We start from the raw sequence: 20,255 nt of genomic DNA, 5'->3' as shown, positions 1-20,255 counted from the left end.
ACGAAATCACGCATTAGAGTATCCAAGTATAAGTGTATCCTTCCAATTTTTGTCAAGGCTTGCCAGTGGTGATTTAATGTTTGAAGCATGTAACTATATATCTTGATGATAAATTTCTCAAAGAGTATGGTTGTATTTAGTTTGATTAATTTTTTAGGATCCACAGTTGTTTGGTGTCCAATAAGAGCTTAAATTAACATATTCAAACCCGACCGGAAGACCCGAACCTGGATCGGACCTTGTCCTTTAATGGGCCAAGTATAGAACACAATTTAGACATTAAGGCCCAGTAGTTAAACCCAGAGTGGACCCGACCCAATACAAGCTCCAATTGAAGGTTTCAGTGTGAGTTGAGACTTGGGCGGGCCTTGATACTATGGCCATGTCAAACAAACTTCCAACTCTTAGGTTGCTAGTTTTGTGATACATGTGCTGCAAGTGCATGCTTTTTTAATTAATTATCAAGTTAAATATTTGCATGTCATGCAGATAAATTATATTTGTAAAATTTAAAAATATTTATGATATTTAAAATAGTATCTAAATAATCGAACGGTCATATTTCTTCGTCGTAATCTTATAATAGTATACAATAATATGCTAGTTTCTAAACATTGAATGGCAAGAACAATTGTTATTTGTTGTTAGGATGACAAATAATATGTAATACTGAAAAATTCTCCATAATTTGGTAAAATAATTATTCATGAAATAAATAATCTGTAATATTATAAATTATAATATTTTAAATTAACTTTGAAAATTTAATTCAAAAACTATCGGTATAAGTTTAAAAATAATGAGACATCAACATAATATCTCACTAAAACCATTTTTCCTACCATAAGAATCGTAACATAAACAGCCGCCACTATCTTTCTCAAGTTAATAATCCTAGAAAGGTTGAGATGTTTATCTTTTTTACTATACTATTTTTAAAATTCAAAATAATCTAATACAGAAAATAACTTTATGCCATATAAAAATTATTTAGGATATATAATGGTTAATACAAGGAGAAGATAAATAAATAATATCTTGTATAACAAAATAATAGTTAATTAATACTCATTATCTAAAATACCTCCTATGGATATTTTAAATGTGATAGGAGAGAATGTCAATGAGAATGTTGTTTTAATTCATACTATTTATTTTTTTGATTGAAAGTAATTTAGACTATCTATACTTAGTAATGGAATCTACAAGAAGTAGAATCCTATTTGAATAATAAAATTAAGATCAACTGAAGTATTTTCCAAAAGAAAGAGCACTGCCAATATATTGTAAACTTAAATTAAATTAAACATGTCAATATAATCTTACATACAATGAGATAGGTACATTGGGACACAGGCCTCTCGAATTCAAGGTTAGCCTAAAAAAGGCCCCTTCTAAATTATACAGGTCTTCCATGTGTTGTCCCAAAAGATAAAAAAGGCCCATGGGCCTTAATCGCTAATGGTAAGAGAGGCCTTTTGATGTAGAATTGGACCTCTCTGATTAATTATGTAAGCATAGCTTAATTCATGTCTAAACATTGCTTCACGATGCATTGCATTTAGTGTTCCAATTAATTCTGCTAGTTAATGGTATTGCTAGCTTGACTGCATTGTATTAATTTTTTTTTTTTTTGTCAATATGACAAACTCATATAACTCAAGTATATACTAAATCAAAGACTATTGTAGCTTAGACATCGGATTATTATAATGCATTCTTAGGATTTTGGTTACGGATTAAAAGTTGTATCCAAGAAACCTATATCCCTCATAGTCGAGTTGTGACATATATTATTATCATGCATGATTGCTTAAGTCCATGAATGATGTTGTTTCCTTTCATTGTTGAATTAAGATCCAAGCTTAGCTACATTGCGCCCAAATATCCCATCATGCTACTTATTTTGTAATTAAAATAATACATATTATTATTTTCTGTTGTAGTATTAATAGAATTATAATTGAATAAGAAAATAAAAAAATAGTTATAATGCTTGGTAAGCAAAGGTAAGTGGACCACAATTCGAATTCATTATGAAAAACTCAAATAAATTCATTTGGCAGGTAAACTCGATAAACAATGGCTCTCTCAGTAGAGCTGCTCATGGGCCAGACTTGGATATAGAAAATATCAAATTTTAATAGATCTAGTTTCAAGCTTGACTAAAAATGAACAGAGTTTAGACCCAAGGCTCTACTTGGAGGATAGCAACGTGAAGCAAAGAAAGGAGCTACATGAAGAAGTAGAAGGGTAACAACATGGAGTAAAGGAACAAGATGGACAGTATAAAGTAATGAAGGAGTTATGTTACTAGCACGGATATGGCATTCACATGATAGGGAAAAGAAAATTGCTTTAGAGTCCATTTGGGTAATTTGATTAGATTTATGCTTATTTTTTTTTTTGCTGGATTTGTACATTCAGAAATTCATTTAAACACGGCCTATATCAACCCAAAATATCTTTCCAGTCTTAATCCTGTGGAAAGGTAAAACGACCTTTATATTTTTTTTTTCTTTGTGTGGATCAATAAACTTTTAAAAGATATTAGCTACTAAGTGGTCTAATAGACTTGATTCTTGCAAAATATTTTTGTAGGAATATCCATACAACTGGCGTATTATAATTGCTTTGTTTTTCGCAACATTAGAGAAAATGAAGTGATTGGAGCGGGACACCCACGCGGCTTTTTTTAAAATAAATTTTTTAAAAAAACAAAAAATTATGTTTAAACTAATATTTTTTTAATTTTATTTAAATTTAAATAATTTTATATTTAATTATAATATTTTTAGTTATAAGAAGATAGCTAAATGCTTGACTCAAATTATGTATCCGACCTGATTCAATTCAGATCTGAATCTGAACATTTTATGTTGGGTCCTGGTCCTATTTGACCTCAATCCGACCCGAACAATGCTGTGGGTCTAAATTGTTTCCAGGGCCCTGAACCTGAGTCCTCCCTATCAGCTAAATTGGTTAGCTGATTGTGTTTGGGCCTTAGTCCGATTGGACCTGTTTACGACCCTAAAACCTAACCCTAAAACCTTAAACCCCTGGGAAGTCGAATTGGTCGACGTCTCCCGGGGCGCGGCGGAGACTTAGGGCCGCCGGACTCGGGCGGAGCCTTGCTCTAAACGAAACCCTCCCACCGCCCTCATCTCTATCTCTTCCGCGTGCCACCGTCTCTTTTTTCGTCGATTTCTCTGAATGTGCCGGCCTCCTCGACGCCTGGCCAGAGCCGAGGAATTGTGCCGCAGTCTTCCACGACCTCGCTCTCCATCGGGCCACCGTTGCCGGCCAGGATCTCATTGAGAGATCAGCCGCTCCCTGTTTTCGCCCCTGTTTTCCTTCTCTCCTCTTTTTCGCCGCCGCCCCACGTTGCCGAGACCTTCGGCCGCTTCTCCTTGGTGTTCCCTCGCAGGTCTTATAATAATGGAGATTAATTTGGGAAAACTTCCGTTCGATCTCGATTTCCATCCTTCCTCTCCTCTGGTGGCCGCCGGTCTTATCAACGGGGATCTCCACTTGTAAGTTCTAATTTTAGAAATTTTTAATTCCATTGATAAAAAATTCATCTAATTTCCATTATAAACATATGCTCTAACACTAGATATTTGTATTTTCCATCGATAAAAGAATCATCTAATTTCCGTTACAATTCTACGCAAACAGGTACCGTTATGCTGCTGATTCGCAGCCCCAAAGGTACCTCAAATCAATTAGTACTTTCTGGTCATGTTCTTCAAAGTTTATTTTGTTTAACAGTTAAAAATGGGTTTTTTTTTCTTGATATGATTGTGATTTGGAATTTGTAATTGTTCTAGGTTATTGGAAATTAATGCCCATGATGAGTCCTGTAGAGCCGTTCGTTTTGTTGATTCGGGACGTGGTAAGAATTTATAGCTGAACCAATTGTCGGTGATTTTAATGGCGCATCTTAATTCCATATTTTGTGCATTGTCTCTTCTCAGTAATTTTGACAGCTTCCCCGGACTGCTCGATTCTTGCCACGGATGTGGAGACTGGAACTGCCATTGCCCGTCTAGAAGATGCTCACGGGTTAGTTGAGTTTATTAGATTGTGCAGTTTTTTTGTCATGGTATCTTCTTAGTTCCTTGCTGGTGATGCATAAAGGAAATAATACAATTTGTTTTCTATTGATGCAGGGATGCAGTGAACCGCCTCGTCAATTTGACAGAGACGACCATTGCATCTGGAGACGATGAAGGGTACATAAAGGTGAATGATTGCTCGGTGTATTCCTGTTACCATTACTTCACCTTTTCTTAGACGCACCACCTTGATGTATTGAGATAAAGATTTTTGTTACGAATGGTCTCTAGTGCCAGTAACCTTTAGATAGCTTTGCAGCAAGTTATATTTTCAATTCTAGATGTTGTATGAACTTTTTTTCTTTCCTTTCTTTCTTTCTTTTTGATATGATTAGCTGGAAATCATTATTCCTTCCTTGCTTTGTTTTCTATTTATTTGGCTTTTTCTTTGGCTTCTGTTGTTATATGATGACATTCCATTTGATAGGTATATTTTATGTTTTACATATATTAACTGAGTGTACGTTAGGGTTGAGAGCAAGACATGGTTCCTAGCCCACCACATAATGCAAATGTCATTGGATGTTGACTCTGCCAGTTTTGCAGGTGTGGGACACCAGACAACGTGCTTGTTGCAATTCTTTTCATGCCCACGAAGATTATGTATCAGATATAGCTTTCGTGCCTGGTACTTTGCAACTTCTGGGAACAAGGTGGACCTGACATTTTCAACATGCATCATTGATTTTTCTTTTTTTTTGAGCGTTTTAGCATTTCAAAGGGCTTCCCCTTCTTTAGCTATTCTATTATAATGCATAGTGATCTAACAACTGATTAATTTTGCCTGATTGAGAATGAGGTTTTACTTTGCAAGTACGATAATGAACAATTTGCATTTGATACCTAGACATCAGACAACTATACAAATTTTGTATATAATAGATTTGTCTTATCTTCACAACTACACGATAATGGTAACAAACTTTGTATATAAAAAAAATAGAATATTGTCTTTATCTATTGAGATCATGCTTTAGAAATCAAAAACGTAATCCTTCAAAAATTGAGAACTTTTCCAGCAGGTTCTCTCTCTCTCTCTCTCTCTCTCTCTAAAAAAGAAAGCACCATATGAGTTGGTCCTTGAGTGCTGGCAGAGATATTCATAAATCTAATATAATATTATCAAAACCATTAAATACCTGGAATAGCTATCGTAATGCCAACATCATAATCATAAACTTACTTGTCTTCTTATTAACTGAAATATTTTATGATTGGAAAAAGCCAGTCTTCTTTTTATATGTCCCAATACATATTCAAGTTGGATGGATAATTTTATGTTTTCTGAATTGCAAAGTCGTGCAGACTTTTGATCTTTATTTATTCTAATGTTAGTGTAACCTTGGTTATAGATATTTTCAATTAGAATGGTGATGATATGCCTGTCAATATTCACATCCAGTGCACAAGATTGGTCAGTCAAGTGTTACTTCAAGAAAGCAAGATTGTGTTCTATATTATATGGTGTTATTGATGAAGAGGCCTAGCTCATTGGAAAGGAGTTCCAAAGCTAATATCATTCATTTACTTCCCTTGTTATAGTAAAAAAATACAGATCCTCTAACCTATAGATTCATTGAGGGAGCAATACTTGTTGGAGCCATGATAATGATATAAAGAATGAAATGATAGACTATTGGGGGCCATTAGCAATCTTTCCTTTTTTTTGGTTTTCTTTTTTATGCAATCACAAATGATAAATTCGCCAGAGTTGCATCTCTAAGAAAGACTGCCTCTTAGTTTGATCGATTAGTTGATGCAGTCTGTGAGTGTCACTTCTAGAATATCAAAACTGGTGCAAGAAATTGTTGCTGGAAAAGTCACAGCTAGCAGCAACCTTAATAGATTTTATGAGTTGATAGACTATCGATTGTGATGGGACATTGTTTTCCTTGTCTATGTTCCCAAGATTTTGTCACCGCTTCCCAACCACTCTCATAACTACTTCTTCCCATGTATGCTACCTTCAATCATTGAAGTACTATTCCATTCTACACTATACAATTACAGATAGAAAAAAATTTATTTATCATTAATATATCTAACATCTGGAAGCTTTCGACTGCCACGCTATTTTTTTCACTCTTTCTTGCTGCTTTTGGAGCCATAACTCCGAGCTTCCCTTTGATTTTTTTTGTTTACAGTGGGGATGGAACTCTATCCGTTTGCAGTCTTAGGAAAAACAAGGTGAGCTATCTATTGCCATTTCCATTCTGTGACAAGTTAGCTTAATGCATACAAGGTGTTGTGATTGTGTTCTTAAATTTTTGATTTAGTTGTTATGTTGGTGTTAGGTGCAATCCCAGTCTGAATTTTCAGAAGATGAGTTGCTCTCTTTAGTCATAATGAAGGTAACATTCATCACTGCTTTTATTAGATCCCATTTTCTTTGCACATTATTTGATTATTAAATCATGACTGACATCAGAAATTGTTATATGCAAATTCTTGCTTTATAATTAGTGTAACCAATATCTGCTGCTTTGTGTGAGCATTTTGAACTTGCTTACCTCTACTTACCTAGGAATTAATTGGAGGCCGGCTAGTTAGAAAAGTTTGGTTAGTATCATTGTCTATTTCTACCTTAATTTCACTATCCGTTTCTTTCTGATAAATTTGATCAGAGGTAACTTGAAACCAATTTTCTTCCAGAATGATTTCCCTTGAGTTTGTAACACTTTTGTAGAAATTAAATCAGTTAATTCAACAGAAATTGCTACATAACTTTTCATGCCTCGTTTTCTTGTTTTATACATTTGTGACTGTGATTCCTCATGGACTTGGACTTCATCAATGAGTCTCCAACACTGATTGATTTTCTTGAATCAGAATGGCCGGAAAGTTATTTGTGGAACTCAGACCGGCGCTCTGTTGCTATATTCTTGGGGTCATTTCAAGGATTGCAGGTATGTTACTTGTTACTGCAAACTTCATTAACATCAGAACCAGCATTAATTTTAAGTTGTTAGTACTTTGTGATCCAGTTTTGTGGGTATAGTCAGTTGTAAAATAAAAGTTGCCTTTCCCACTAGAGTTTAGTTTGCTCTTTTTCTTCTTTTTGTCCTATTACCTTGTCATCTCGGTGGACAAAGATCTTAGTTGTTCAAGATTATATGGTTTCTCAAAAACAGTAGTATTTGTATTTACAATGACATAACTGCTTCTGTATTCTATATAATCAACACCATCAAATATTAGTATCAGCACCATTGTCGTTAATATTTAACCATGTCTTTATGTACTACTGATAACAGTGATAGTTGAATGGCTGGAAATATAGGTCTGGATGCTTATTTTAACACAAATCAATTCACGTTGCCATATAAAATATGAAATTTCATTTATGCTGCAATTATGCTTATACAAGCACCAGAACCAGTAAACACACCGTTGTTGACCCTAACCACTACCCTTAAGAATGACGCTGAAATTCACACCAGAGCTTATGTCTATGTTGGATAGTTATAATGCTGATACTTGATGGCTCCCTTGAAGAAACTACTGTGGCTGTACATGCACGGGTATCACTTCAATTCATGTGGCAATAATGGCCTTCGTAGAACACCAGTATCTGGTTCGTCATTGGCACCATTACCTAAAATAACAGTTCTAGTGGTAATAGCAAACCCAATGGGAAGCACTGATGAGATTAACCCAATGTGTACGAGTGCCAATGCCATTTTTTATGCATGTTGAGTTACACTTGATGTATAGTTATCGACACATTGGATGTGCCACTTCTGTAGAACGTAGCATTAAGTTATGCACACCCAATTAATAGTTTTCTTCTATTTGTAATCAGTGATCGTTTTCTTGGGCACCCTATGTCAGTTGATACATTATTGAAGGTGAGTGATATTTGCATCTTTTATTTTCCTCTCCCCAACTTTCTTTATTAGATATAGCTTGAAAGTTTCTCCTATCATTTTTTGTTTGAAATTTGTCTTTTTGTTAGTTTGATGAAGATACCCTTATTTCTGGATCAGAAGATGGAGTGATCAGGTCTGAATTTTATTTTGGGAACTAAACTTCAAGTTCGAATTATGTTACGGTTCATATTAATACAAACACCCTGGTTTTCCTTAAAACCTGACACCTCAGTTGTTATTAGGTTGGTAGGCATTTTACCAAATAGAATAATTCAGCCACTTGCTGAGCACTCAGAATATCCTATCGAACGCCTCGGTACTGTCCATCATCTTATTTTCTGCTTATCAATCTGGATAGCATTGTTTACAATTGATTTTAGCTGCAAGTAAGCTAATTTTGTCGTTATGTTTTCTCGCAGCTTTCTCAAATGATAGAAAATTTCTTGGCAGCATTTCACATGATCAAATGTTAAAGGTGAGCTCCCATAACTAGTACTCCTTTCTATTATTTTAAAATTTTGGTCACTTATGATGTACATAACTTGTGTACTAGTTAAAATTATTTTGTGAAATCATTTATCTTAATAAATATGTGGTTTTTGAAACCTGGTAGATCATCAGTGTTGTTAAAAGTGCTAAGTGCAAATTTAATTTCTCACCTTTCGGATTTATAGGTAGAGAATAACTTTACCTTCAAGTCCAATTCTTCCCTTCTATCCACTATTGAATATCATTTATTTATCTGACTAGAATATTTGAATCCACATTTTTTGTACTGTAACTATTGGCAAGATAAGCAGTATTTTTTTAAAAAAAAATGGGTGTGAGTTTTTTTTTCTTTTGCTGTTAATTAAGATTTATCGGCATGGTGTATTTAAGGGTGCAACTTGGGCTGGGTTAACCTGAATCAACCCCTATTTTGGGGTTATATTGAGCTAATATTAATCTAACTTGGGTTCAGCTTGGGTTGAGACATATCAAACCCAGCTTGAGGTCAAGTCAAGTTTGGGTCGAGAGATTGGGCACCTAAATTGCTGTAATTATTACCTAACCCAACCCAATTGGAGCCTAACCCCAATTCTCCATAGGACTCTTGAACAAATCGTACTTGTCTCATATTATCAGTAATTAAGCTCCAGGTCAACTGATCTTAGACATTGCTTGAACCAACCAAACCTTAGCTGGCCCAAACTGATGTAAAAATGGGTTGAAAACTTAGGAAATGGGTCGGTTAGGTTTGTTGTTGAGCTATTTTTGGGTTGACTTGAGTTTTTATAGTCAGGTTGGGCAGTTTGCTTTGTTTGAGGAGTTTTGGTTAAATATTTTCTCTGGTCATGCTTGGCTTGATCCTTGTCCAACCAACCCACCTGAGTTGCATCCTAAGGTATAATGACTCAACCTGATACTCCAATTGGCTCTATAATCAAGTAGCTGTTGCAGGTGAACACAGAAATAAATATCCCAACTCACATACTATTTTGAATGCTGATATTTGTACTACCACACTGCATTTACCCAATCATGCTCCTTATTCATTTATTAATTGTGTCACAAATTACAACCATCACATTACCTGCACCAAAGAGGTGTTTGAAAGTTCCCTAGAACCACCTTATGGGAATCTGAATACGCTTCCTCCACCGTAGAAGGGGTGTGCCAAATTGATTCTGTCAGAAGTTGCCATGATAAAAAAAAGTAACAAGATAAGACATTTTTTTATATGCTAATAGGATTTATTGATGTTTTATATTAGCGGACAGTGTTCTTGAGTACTGTAGTCAATGTTTTATGCAGTGGGAACATCATAAACCTTGGCCGGTATACTTCATGACATCAATAAGGGTGCACCTGATGTGCACCCTTACATCAATACACCAATTTTCATTATATTTCAGATATGCACCTATAGAATTTGGCATCTTCAACTATCTGACTTGACATATTTGATTCTCATAGCTTTGGGACATGCAAGATCTTTTGGATGGTCACCAAAGAGCCCCAGATAGACAGTTGGTTGAATCAGATAGTGATGGCGATGAAATGGATGTGGACATAAAGCCTTTTAAGCCCAGTAAAGGTATGTTTGTATTTAAGAGCTCTCAAGCATTCAGCCTCTACCTTTATTCATCAAAAGTAGCAAATTTGCTGTTCAGAATGCAAATTGCGGGCATGGTTCAGAAGCCTCTGCTGGAAAGCCATATTTCACTATCCTATATAGATAATTTCTGCTCAAAAAGATGTAGACGGAGCAGGGATCTTCGGTCTTAAGCAAATTGGCATGAATGCACTAAACCATGCATGACAGGATTGTTTACAGATGACTTGCTGAAAGGCTTTACCTTGTATAGCGTATTATTCAATGTTTCAGTGAATTGTTTTCTGTAACATTTGTGCAGGACCAAAGAGAGAGAAGGCTGACAAGGGTCAAACCTCAAATACCTCATTTTCAGATTTCTTTGCAGATTTATAGTGGAATGCCCTCCAAACGAGACTGTATTTTTTCCACTGAAGATGAAAGCGCTTCTTCTGGTAATGTCCGCAAGCCAGAAATTTTAATAGTAATAGAGAAACTGATTCTTTGTTGCTTTAACGGCTTCCAAGAGAAAATGTATTTATGCCGGCAACTGTAACATTTCGAGGTGTATTTTATGAACCAAATTGGGTTTCTTTCACATTTAAATTTTAACAAATGTTGTTCCTACTAACTGGTTTAGATTTGAAATTTAGTGAAATGTTGGCCCTGTAGCATCTTTATATGGTATAGGTGTGCTTTCATGTACATGACCCTATTAAGAACTGAGTGCAGTTTCATAATCTACTATGTTATTTTTCTGTGAATTGCACAAAAACAGCCACTTTGTTTTCAATATTGCGTATTCGGACTTTTTATATTTCTGTGCAAGAATAATTTAGTTTCAAACTTTTTGGACAATTGCTCCCAACTCCATGAATGACCGGAGCCCTCCATCCTAAAAAATATGAAACTGCTAGTTTTCACTGCTATATAGAACGTGGTATAGTGGAAATACCAACCATGTTGTGCCCAGATAAATCTCAAATTTGATTGAATTGACTGTTAAAAGATGATGTAGCTGCCGCCAGAGTCAAATGGTATGCTCCATTTTTTCCAGTAAGGAGTCGTTAGTAGTTATTCTTGTTATATATAGCCTATAACAAGCTAACATTATAATGGCAACTTTTTTAAGACCATGAATGGTGAATTTATTTGCTAATATAATGTGTTTTAAGTGACTTCCACTCCACAGCAAGTTTTAGTTCATTAAGTGGGGATTGTCAATTTCAGTGCACCAAGTGCAGAACTTTGACCCAAATTGTCCTCTTCACTCATGTCATTGCATACCTCACCTGATGCTTGATGCTTCTTTAGAATTGTTACTTGCCGTCATCCTATTAGAAATAAGAATCATTATTCGTCAAAGTTAAAGTTTAGCTAAGTAATTTTAGAATATGACTGCAATTATTAGTCAGTATGACTCAAATTAGTGCCCCAATGACAGGATTATCTGATGATTTCTTTTTTTCAGAAAAATAGTATTTTTTGAACTGACATAGTGATGAACTTTAATATATATTTTCAAAGGGTTTTGAACTGACATAGTGATGAACTGACATAGCTAAGTAATTTTTTTCTCAGCATCTTATGAGCACAATTTCTAAGAAAAAATTAAGCACCATCTTATGAGCACAATTTGACTATGGTGCTCTGCAAATTTCCATTACATGAGCACAAGAAACCTACCAAAACGGTGAAAAGAAAATACACCAAAAGATAAAATTGTCAACACAAAATAAAAGAAACCAAATAAATTGCAAAGTAACAGACGCAAACTATTTATATAATGGCAAAAAAAAATGTCTTTGATTTCATTTACCTTAAGCGCCACCTTATTAGCATAACTTGGTGATGATGCTCTCAAGTTTCCATCACACGAACGCTAGAATACTAAAAATTGATGAAAAGAAAATATTGAAGAAGCCAAATTTGTACAAAACAAAAGAAAAGCAACCAAATAAATTACAAAGTAACAGTACAAACTAATTATATAGCCTTAAACAGAAAATATCTTTGAATAAAAAGGAGACATAAGTGCAATACCTCTGGAAATTACTCCTGTGCTTCCCTTTCAGTTTTCCCAAACTTAACTAAATTCTAGACACAGGAATCGTTTTGATCACTAATGGGACCTACAAAATATGAGAAATGATGTCATCATGGCCTGTGTTTTGTCATACGATACGTTGAGTTTTCGAGTATTTGTTTAGATTGTAATGCCATATTAAAGATGGTTCTAATTGCAAAGCATGCATCTACCCACGCATAATGACATGGATGCAAGTGCATGCATTTCGAGTTCTTGGAATGAGGAGGCTTCAATTATGTGGCACTTTCAGTCTACTTGCCTCCATGCCAGATAATCTCGGATGATCTTTGCTCTTGGTTTTGGATAACATATAATTCGTCCATCAAAAGAAGGTGGGGAATTCAATTCTTGGTCCCAAAGATACTTAACACATTAGCTATAGCAAAGCACGGATCGATTGCTTAGTATCCATCGTTTACGGCTAGGACAATTGGGGTATCTAATCCCATTTGCTTTTCTAGCTTTCGTCTCGCAGTGTCAGTATCGGCTTAGCAGAGTACTTTTGCCGTTACTGTTCTTTCCGATCTCTACGCATTTCACTGCTCCACTGAAAATTTTCTCTGCCCTTATCGTACTCCAGCTTGATAGTTTCCACCGCCTGTCTAAGGTTGAGCCCTGAGATTTGACAGTGGACTTGAAAAGCTACCTACAGACGCTTTACGTCTCATCATTTCGAATAACGCTTGCATGTTCTATCTTACCGCGGCTGCTGGCATAAAGTTAGCCGATACTTATTTCTCAAATACTGTCATCTTTCCACTTCATTATACACGAGGGAAAGAATTTTGCTGCATTTCTCATCTATAGGAGCATTTCACATTTTCGTTGGAAATATCGGCTTTAGATCCCTTTATTATCTGCATCAACTAATTTTTTATAGCATAATTCTTTGAATGGATAGGCTTGCATATTGAAACGAAAGACAGTAGAACCTTGCCCTTCCTTGGTAAAACTGAGTTGTCTCATTCGAGACAAAGCTGCTCAAAAAACATATCTCAAAGTTTAATATGCTTCAAATGGTTTATAGAGAAAGTGAGACAAGAAATTTGTTGACAGTTTCACGAGATGCGGTTGATCCAATATTGGTCGAGATGATTCAGTTTAGTTCTAACATACTAATAAGTTCAACTACTATTTCAAAAATTTAATACAGATGGGACTTTGGTTTGATTTTGAGTTTGAAACTATGCCAGTCTACACTATAAACCCATACGCCCGTACGTGCCTCCCATGCATCCAACAACGGAACAAACACATGCATGGATTATAGGTCCTTAAATAACACAAAGAAAGTGCAATAGCTTAATACGAGAGGTGGTAGCAGTAGATTGAATGTTTACCGATCGGATCACATGCCAGGTCCATTTGATTCGTGATCAAAATCGGAACATCAAAATTAGAATGGGTCGGAATCAGAATCGAAATTAGATTTAATGCTATAGAAGAGTAGAAATTGGATCATAGAGAATTAGGGTATTCCAATTCTCCTTCAGAATCGAAATGAAAATGGAACTTTTTTCAACTAAATGTTTTTTATTCAAAAGTCGAACTTTCTTCAGCCAAACAAACCTGTAATGATGTCGTGATGAACAGTTATATCGTATTGTATTCTATATATCTACAAGTTAATGGGCATTTTTTCTGGAAGGATTATGTATTTGTTGACAATAATTATAGCAAACATCCAATCTTACACGTAAAGTCTTTCCCATATCGCACGCAAGGCTGCAGGGAAACTGATGAAAAGAAGACCTAAAAACGTACTCCTTGTAGCACACTAGCACTAGGGTACATGGCAAACACCAATCAAACCTAGAAGTTGTTTGACATTCTGTCCGATGCTTCCTATCCTCTTGCAAGATTACGACCACAGCATCCGTATATGGATGGTTGCATTGCTTCTGTCGCCAAATCTCCTAGCCAAAAAAAAAACAAAAAACAAAAGGAAAAAAATCTTAACCACAGCTGTTATTTCTCAGAAGACAGGCACCATTTCTGACCTTAGAATGACTCCAAACATACCACAGCTTTCTTAGACCTTATCACCAATGCTAATGACAGATTGACAGCAATAGAGAACCAACACTCTCTTGAATAGGTGGTATAGAAATAAACTAATCAACTAAGGATACAGTGATGTGCATGGCCAATACAAGGGACAAGCTCCTAGTGAGTGATGCTGACTGCCATTGACAACATAAAGGGACCCAATTACTTATTTAGATTGATGTTAATCATAGCTTTTGTTTCAACTAAACCCCACAAGATTCTCACATCCACCCAAAGGGAGGGGACAAACTTCCAAGTGCTCCACAAAGGTAACCCAACTCAAATAGGTCATATATTATTATTGGATGTATGACAAAAACAGCCACAGATGGTCCTTAACAATTGGATTGGATAATATTTACCTATCAAAAGCAGAGCTTTTCACCTTTATTCTATTTTAGTTGGTCTTTGCATGCTAAAAATGTAAATTTTAATTGGTTATCCCTCCATGCTGATAAATATATGTTGCCCTAAATTGAGCTGGTTGTATTGTTTTGGTAAAGAGGGTGGCAGAAAAAACCAGTCAATCCTATCAATTGCTTCTAATTATAGCTTGTTTTTTCCCTTCTTTTTTTTCACATAGATGACAGGTTCAAATTTGCTTGGTGTCCTAAAGAAAAACCATATCCATTTTTCTATTTTAATGGACTTGCTAAATAGAATAGCCAATTCAATCCCTCACAATTTCTTTACTAAATTAATGTTTGCACAAAGTATTGCGTTGTATTTGTGCGATAACAAGCATGGACAGCGTGGTATCTAATAATATAATTCTTAAATTTAGGCAATTATTTGCATGGCATTCTAAATCTTGAAGCTAAGTAGGAAAAGTGGGCCCCACCACGTGTCGCGATGTGGCTGGCCCAGTTAGATACGGATCTTATCCATTACGTGGAAACTGGAAACATGGGGCCCACCAAGGGTTTACTTCGTCAACGGCTCCCAGACCTTTCGCGTCTCTTCTCCTCTATCTTTGGGCTCCGTCAAAGATGGCTCGGCTCGAGCCGTCTCAGTTTGCTCGGAGACTCCAATTGGACTTAAGAAAAGCCCAATCCACTGCATTTACATCATCACCAAGTAGTTGAAATTAATACTATTATTTCAACAAAAAAAAAAACAAAAAAAAAAACAAACGTGGATCTGAATAAAAGCAGGATTCCAATAATTAAATAGTAACATTTAGTGATTGTTTTGACTTGTTGATCATGTGACGTGAAAAGATAGCTACATCCATTAAGTGAGCTAAGAAAAAATAGCAGGACATCATTGTCTTTGATGGTAACATTTATATTCTCCCAACGCAAATAGATTATGCAACATGGATAATTAGCTGGGGAGTAGGAAAAGATGTTATATTAAATTGAACTCTCTTTGACCAATTATTTATGTGTACAATTAACAAAGAGTCGTTAATGAAGTGAGGTGTTTAGTGAAAGAAACAGGTTGATAAAGATTTAATGTTTATTCACCATTTTGATCTACCTACTATTAACCCTTCTCACTATATATATGTTGCTCTACGTATGCGTACAGATAAAAATCTCCATCACGTTACATCCCAATAAATGGATTATATAAAGAAAATTAGATTTGTGATTATATTTGAGCGGAGACTGTCAAGATTAATTATTATTTTTATTTTGATGATTGAAATCATCCTAGTAAGGTTTCCATCGATCGATTGCTAATGCTTTTGGCTTCAATATTGAAAGACTAAAAGTTAAAGGAGTTCTATTCATTTCTACTTGACTCCAAAGATTAAAAAAAGAAAAAACATGAAAAACATGCAATATATATAACATGCATCTTCCTCTGATATTTTATTTCTTTGTCTCATTTGGAAAAAAAAATTGCTTACTCAAATACACATATAAGAAATTATATAAACAAATACAAAACAACCACAAAAAAACTTAGTTAGAGATATGCAAGAAGACTTGAAAACAATTAGTTTCAAGTCCTTTAAATCTTTTTTTGCTTATTTTTTACTATATAAAAAATACATTGTAATCGTTTTCTAAAAAGGTTCTTTTCGTAGTCACTTTTTTTTCCTCAATCAGTGATAATTTTTTCACTCTAATGAGGTTAAAAAGGAGAAAGCGGGTTATATGCAATTCTTATGTATTAATATAGCTGTCGCCTCCACATGTTCGGCCTCGAGCACCGAACATCCCTCATAGTTTAAGAAAAAGACTAGTAGCTAACGTCATGTATGAATGATTAAATAGAACTGTTACAAGAATAATCAAGTATAATAAAGAGTGCCACTATGAAACAAGCATTCTCTTACACCTAAAGCTCATCCTATGCAAAAGTATGGCACAAATCACAGAGATAGGGTAGCTTCCTAGAGAACTAGAGATCAGGCCCATCAACTTGTTCCTTTGTATTTCTGAATTTTCTTAAGGCCCATATGCCCAAGTAGTAGCAAGCCGGAGCCGAGCCAATTCAGGCAAGCCGATTGAGGGACAAAAATGACCTTATCCAAAAGAATCCCCCTGCGAGGTCGCCAAAATTCTCTCCCTCATCCCCTTCCTCTCTTCCATAAAACCCCACCCTCCCCCATACGAAGGAGCTTAGAAGACAGGGGACCCAGGGGCTCCGTCTTGAGTTTCCCTTGGACGGATTACAATAAGAAGAAGAGGGGAGAATGGGACTTCTCGACCAGCTGTGGGACGATACGATGGCCGGTCCCCGGCCGGACTCCGGCCTCGGCAAGCTCCGCAAGTACTCCTCCTTCTCCCCCTCCTCCTCCTCCTCCGCCTCCGCAGCCGCCGCCGCCGTCGCCGAAGCTGCCGCGGCGCCCGGCGGCCTCCAGGTCACCCGGAGCATCACCATCCTGCGCACAGCCTCCTCCGGCGCCTCCTCCCCCCGCAGCGCCCTCGACTCCGGTTCCTCCGCCCCCTCCTCGCCAGCTAGCGTCCCCAGCTCCCCCCTCACCCGTGAGTACACCCCTTCTAGAACCCCCTAGAACGTTCTAGAAGGAAGGAGAAGATTGAAAATCCCTTTTTGCCCCCCGGCTTTGCTTGTTATTTTTTGTTTGTAGCTACGGGGCCGAGAGGAGAATGGAGGAGGCTGAAGAAGAAGCCGACGCCAACGGCGGAGGGTATGGAGACGGCACAGCCCCGGAACCCGACCGTTTACGACTGGTCTGTTCTTTTCCCTTCTTTCAAATTTAGCGCAGAAAATGGATATGGTTGCATATGTTTTCATACCTGCTTTGCTGGTTTTATTTGGTTTGCCTCGCGTTCAGAACTTGTAAGTTTTATGGTGATGAATTAGATATGTTTAAGATGAGATAAGAACATCATCTCTCTTTGTTAATTTGATAAGAACATTCATGTAGATTCACAAAGGTTTTTTGTTTAGATATTTATCTCGGGAATTAGTTGAACTAAATAATAATTTTATGAGAATAAGTATTTTTCACCATGAACATATTATTCTATCAGAATCAGCAACTTATTCAGAACTTTTACCAGGTTATCATGATATATTATGACAGAAATATGTGAACATATCAATTTCTTTGAATGTTTACCAACTTTCTTCACTTGATGAACATATAGCGTTCTATAAAATTTTGGTGGCCGGCGGGATCTACTGTACCCAAATGAAAAACTAAATTCTTTTAAATCTCTTGAAAATTTTCCTTGTTACCAAAAAAGTTCGGGAGAACCACGCATATCTCTTTGGCATGTTCCTTTCCTGGTTCCTGGTTCCTAGTTCCTGGGGCTTTATGCATAAAGAAATTGTTAATTTGTTGAAAAGCGAGGACCTATATGGAACTGCATGTAATAATTATCCGAGTCTATCATGATCCATCCAAACCAGGGGCACATAGATTTGATGGTTAATATGGTTTAAGATTGTAATTATTTTTTTGTCAACCAGAAGACTCTTGTTTCTGACAAAGCTAAAACAAAAGAGAAGGGCAAAAAATTAAAGGAAAAAAGCAAAATACTCTTTTTTGTTTTTATTTTGTTATCTGCACCTAATTTGCTTGATTTCGTCGCAGGGTGGTGATAAGTTCTCTGGATAGATGAGACCGAGTTAAAGAGGAGAAGGATTACAGTTCACTTCAGTGTGGTGGAGACAGTGCTGTTTATAAATCTGTATACAAATGCAGATTTTTGTAGTAATAGTAGTAGTAATAAAATTGCGAGGGAGCGTAGGGAAAACACTAGGGGACAAGGAGTGCTTGGGTGGAGTGATGGAGAGAAAACCTCGGTAGGTTTAAGCGAGTTTTGCAAAGCAGGAGTGTTCTTGGTCTTCCCCCCCTCCAATGCCTGTTTGGAGTTTTGCTTTGTAAATTGAATGATGGCTCTTGGCTCTGTATCCAACCAAATTTTTTTTGCATTTGTCATGTCCGATCTGACCATTACTGCTGTGAACTTTGATGCCAAAGTTAAAAGGTGTAATGACGTAGATGCATGATTTTTTTTCCTTGAATGAAGACCAAGTTAGAAGCACATTTCATTCAAAAGTCGCAAGTACAATAACCATAGGAAAACGTATGAAGTTAAACTATATGGGAACAGTTTATTCGAGTTTGTATTATGTTCTTATCCTCTACATCCCAAATTAAGAACATATTTGGTTGGAGTCTTGGAGAGAGTTAGGCTTTGGATGGAAATGGAAAGGAGTGACTTCTATTTCAGTTGTTTGGTTGGGAGGAGTCCTATGCTCATTCTGATTTCAAGAAGAATGAGAATACTCTAATCTTCGTAAATCTAATCTGAATTCTTATCTGGTACTTAAATTCTATTTCAATTCCAATTCCAATGATGGACCAAACACGTCGGAGAATATGGCTATGCCGCTTTTCATTCTAATTCTGATTTCGATTCAGATCGCAAACCAAATATACCCTAAATCTAGTTATGGTTCTAAAAAGAGTTGACAAAGTTTTAGTTGTTGATGGAAATTGTATGATAATGGGCAGACTTGATTATATCTGGATGAGCATGGTTCCTCTGAAGCTCTAAGTGGATGCGCCAACTATGTCCAGCAACTTGCCCATATTATAAAGATTATCTACAATCAAGAAGAATGCTATAGAATGATTATTTTTCTAGAATAAGGTTGATTACTTAAAAGAGTCGGTGTAAAGTAGAAGCAAGTTTCTAGAGGCTTAAATCCTGTTCATTTGCTGCTAACTCCTGAACTGTGACTGATTCAACATTCTTTATATATCTTTTTTCAACTAAAGATAGTTTCGACTAAAGATAAACATTATAAGGGCGTTGCTATTTGCTAGTAAACTATTCCACACCAGATGTTTTTTTTAACCAAAACTTGCCAGGCATCCAATCTTTTTTTTTTTTTTTTTTTTTGGTATGCAAAAATCCCAACCTTATGAACCAATGGTGGTGGGATCGATGTACAATGACCTACTACAAGGCTAAAAGTTAATCTAGACCTGTTAGTTGCTCAGATATGCGATTTGAATCTAATAGTTCATCTCCTCAGAATATAACAACATAAACGAAAAAGACATCGATCGGTTTGATATGAGGAAATAAACATGTTTTTTCATGAAAGTTTCCCACTTTCTAGTGCTACCAACACCACATGCATGAAGTGATTTTTCATTCATTAGGATAGCCTACAATTGGTAGTATTCTATTTCTTAAACTACTACTGTTGTTATATCCATATAATTAACATTATTTTTTCTTAGTGTTCTCTGTGCCATTGCCGGCACGAGATTCCTTTTCATCCTTATGAATCTTTTCTGCCGACAAATCCTTATAATTTTTGAATAAAATAAATTACAAAAGGAATGTCCACCAGGGTTAAAGCATCAAGATAAAATGTTTTGCGAAGTAATGGCGCTTGGGGACGTAGCTCATATGGTAGAGCGCTCGCTTCGCATGCGAGAGGCACGGGGTTCGATTCCCCGCGTCTCCATAAAATTTTTTTATTAGTTTTCATAAAATAAACCGGAAGGAAGGAAGGCTTTCTCCTCTTGTCAAATGACTCAAATTTATCCTTTGTGTACTAAAAAAAACCTGAAGACTGGATGCACAAAATATCATAGCAAAAAATTCCCA

General features: G+C 36.1%; 2 protein-coding genes and 1 non-coding gene across 4 annotated transcripts; all 3 read left to right on the top strand.

The window, feature by feature from the left end:
• The first annotated feature begins 3,039 nt into the window (after positions 1-3,039).
• On the top strand, positions 3,040-10,766 carry LOC103716964 (WD repeat-containing protein 55-like). 2 transcript variants are annotated; one of them, XM_008805185.5, is made up of 15 exons: positions 3,040-3,533; positions 3,679-3,711; positions 3,831-3,895; positions 3,978-4,065; positions 4,173-4,245; positions 4,665-4,771; positions 6,263-6,305; positions 6,413-6,469; positions 6,948-7,024; positions 7,921-7,966; positions 8,074-8,120; positions 8,230-8,303; positions 8,407-8,462; positions 9,944-10,064; positions 10,384-10,766. In XM_008805185.5, exons 1-15 carry the CDS (start codon positions 3,439-3,441, stop codon positions 10,455-10,457), a joined length of 1,056 nt encoding a protein of 351 aa, XP_008803407.3. In that variant the 5' UTR covers positions 3,040-3,438; the 3' UTR covers positions 10,458-10,766. The 2 variants fall into 2 exon arrangements, with proteins under 2 accessions (XP_008803407.3, XP_088577459.1); XM_088721333.1 differs by having other exon boundaries at positions 10,141-10,766.
• A 5,994-nt stretch (positions 10,767-16,760) lies between these two features.
• LOC103712599 (uncharacterized) lies at positions 16,761-18,358 on the top strand. Its single transcript, XM_039129461.3, has 3 exons — positions 16,761-17,141; positions 17,246-17,348; positions 18,218-18,358. The coding sequence occupies exons 1-3, from the start codon at positions 16,850-16,852 to the stop codon at positions 18,243-18,245; spliced, it is 423 nt and encodes a 140-aa protein (XP_038985389.1). The 5' UTR covers positions 16,761-16,849; the 3' UTR covers positions 18,246-18,358.
• Positions 18,359-20,039: 1,681 nt separating this feature from the next.
• Positions 20,040-20,112, top strand: TRNAA-CGC (transfer RNA alanine (anticodon CGC)). Its single transcript has one exon. It is a non-coding gene; the product is annotated as a tRNA-Ala (tRNA).
• The last annotated feature ends 143 nt before the right edge of the window (positions 20,113-20,255 follow it).

Source organism: Phoenix dactylifera, chromosome 5 (genome assembly GCF_051530095.1).
Source record: "Phoenix dactylifera cultivar Ajwa chromosome 5, Ajwa_hap1_PhDact_Kaust_v1.1, whole genome shotgun sequence".
Classification (NCBI taxonomy): domain Eukaryota; kingdom Viridiplantae; phylum Streptophyta; class Magnoliopsida; order Arecales; family Arecaceae; genus Phoenix; species Phoenix dactylifera.
The sequence above is the reverse complement of the archived record's forward strand: the minus strand, read 5'-3'. Positions and strand labels throughout refer to the sequence as shown.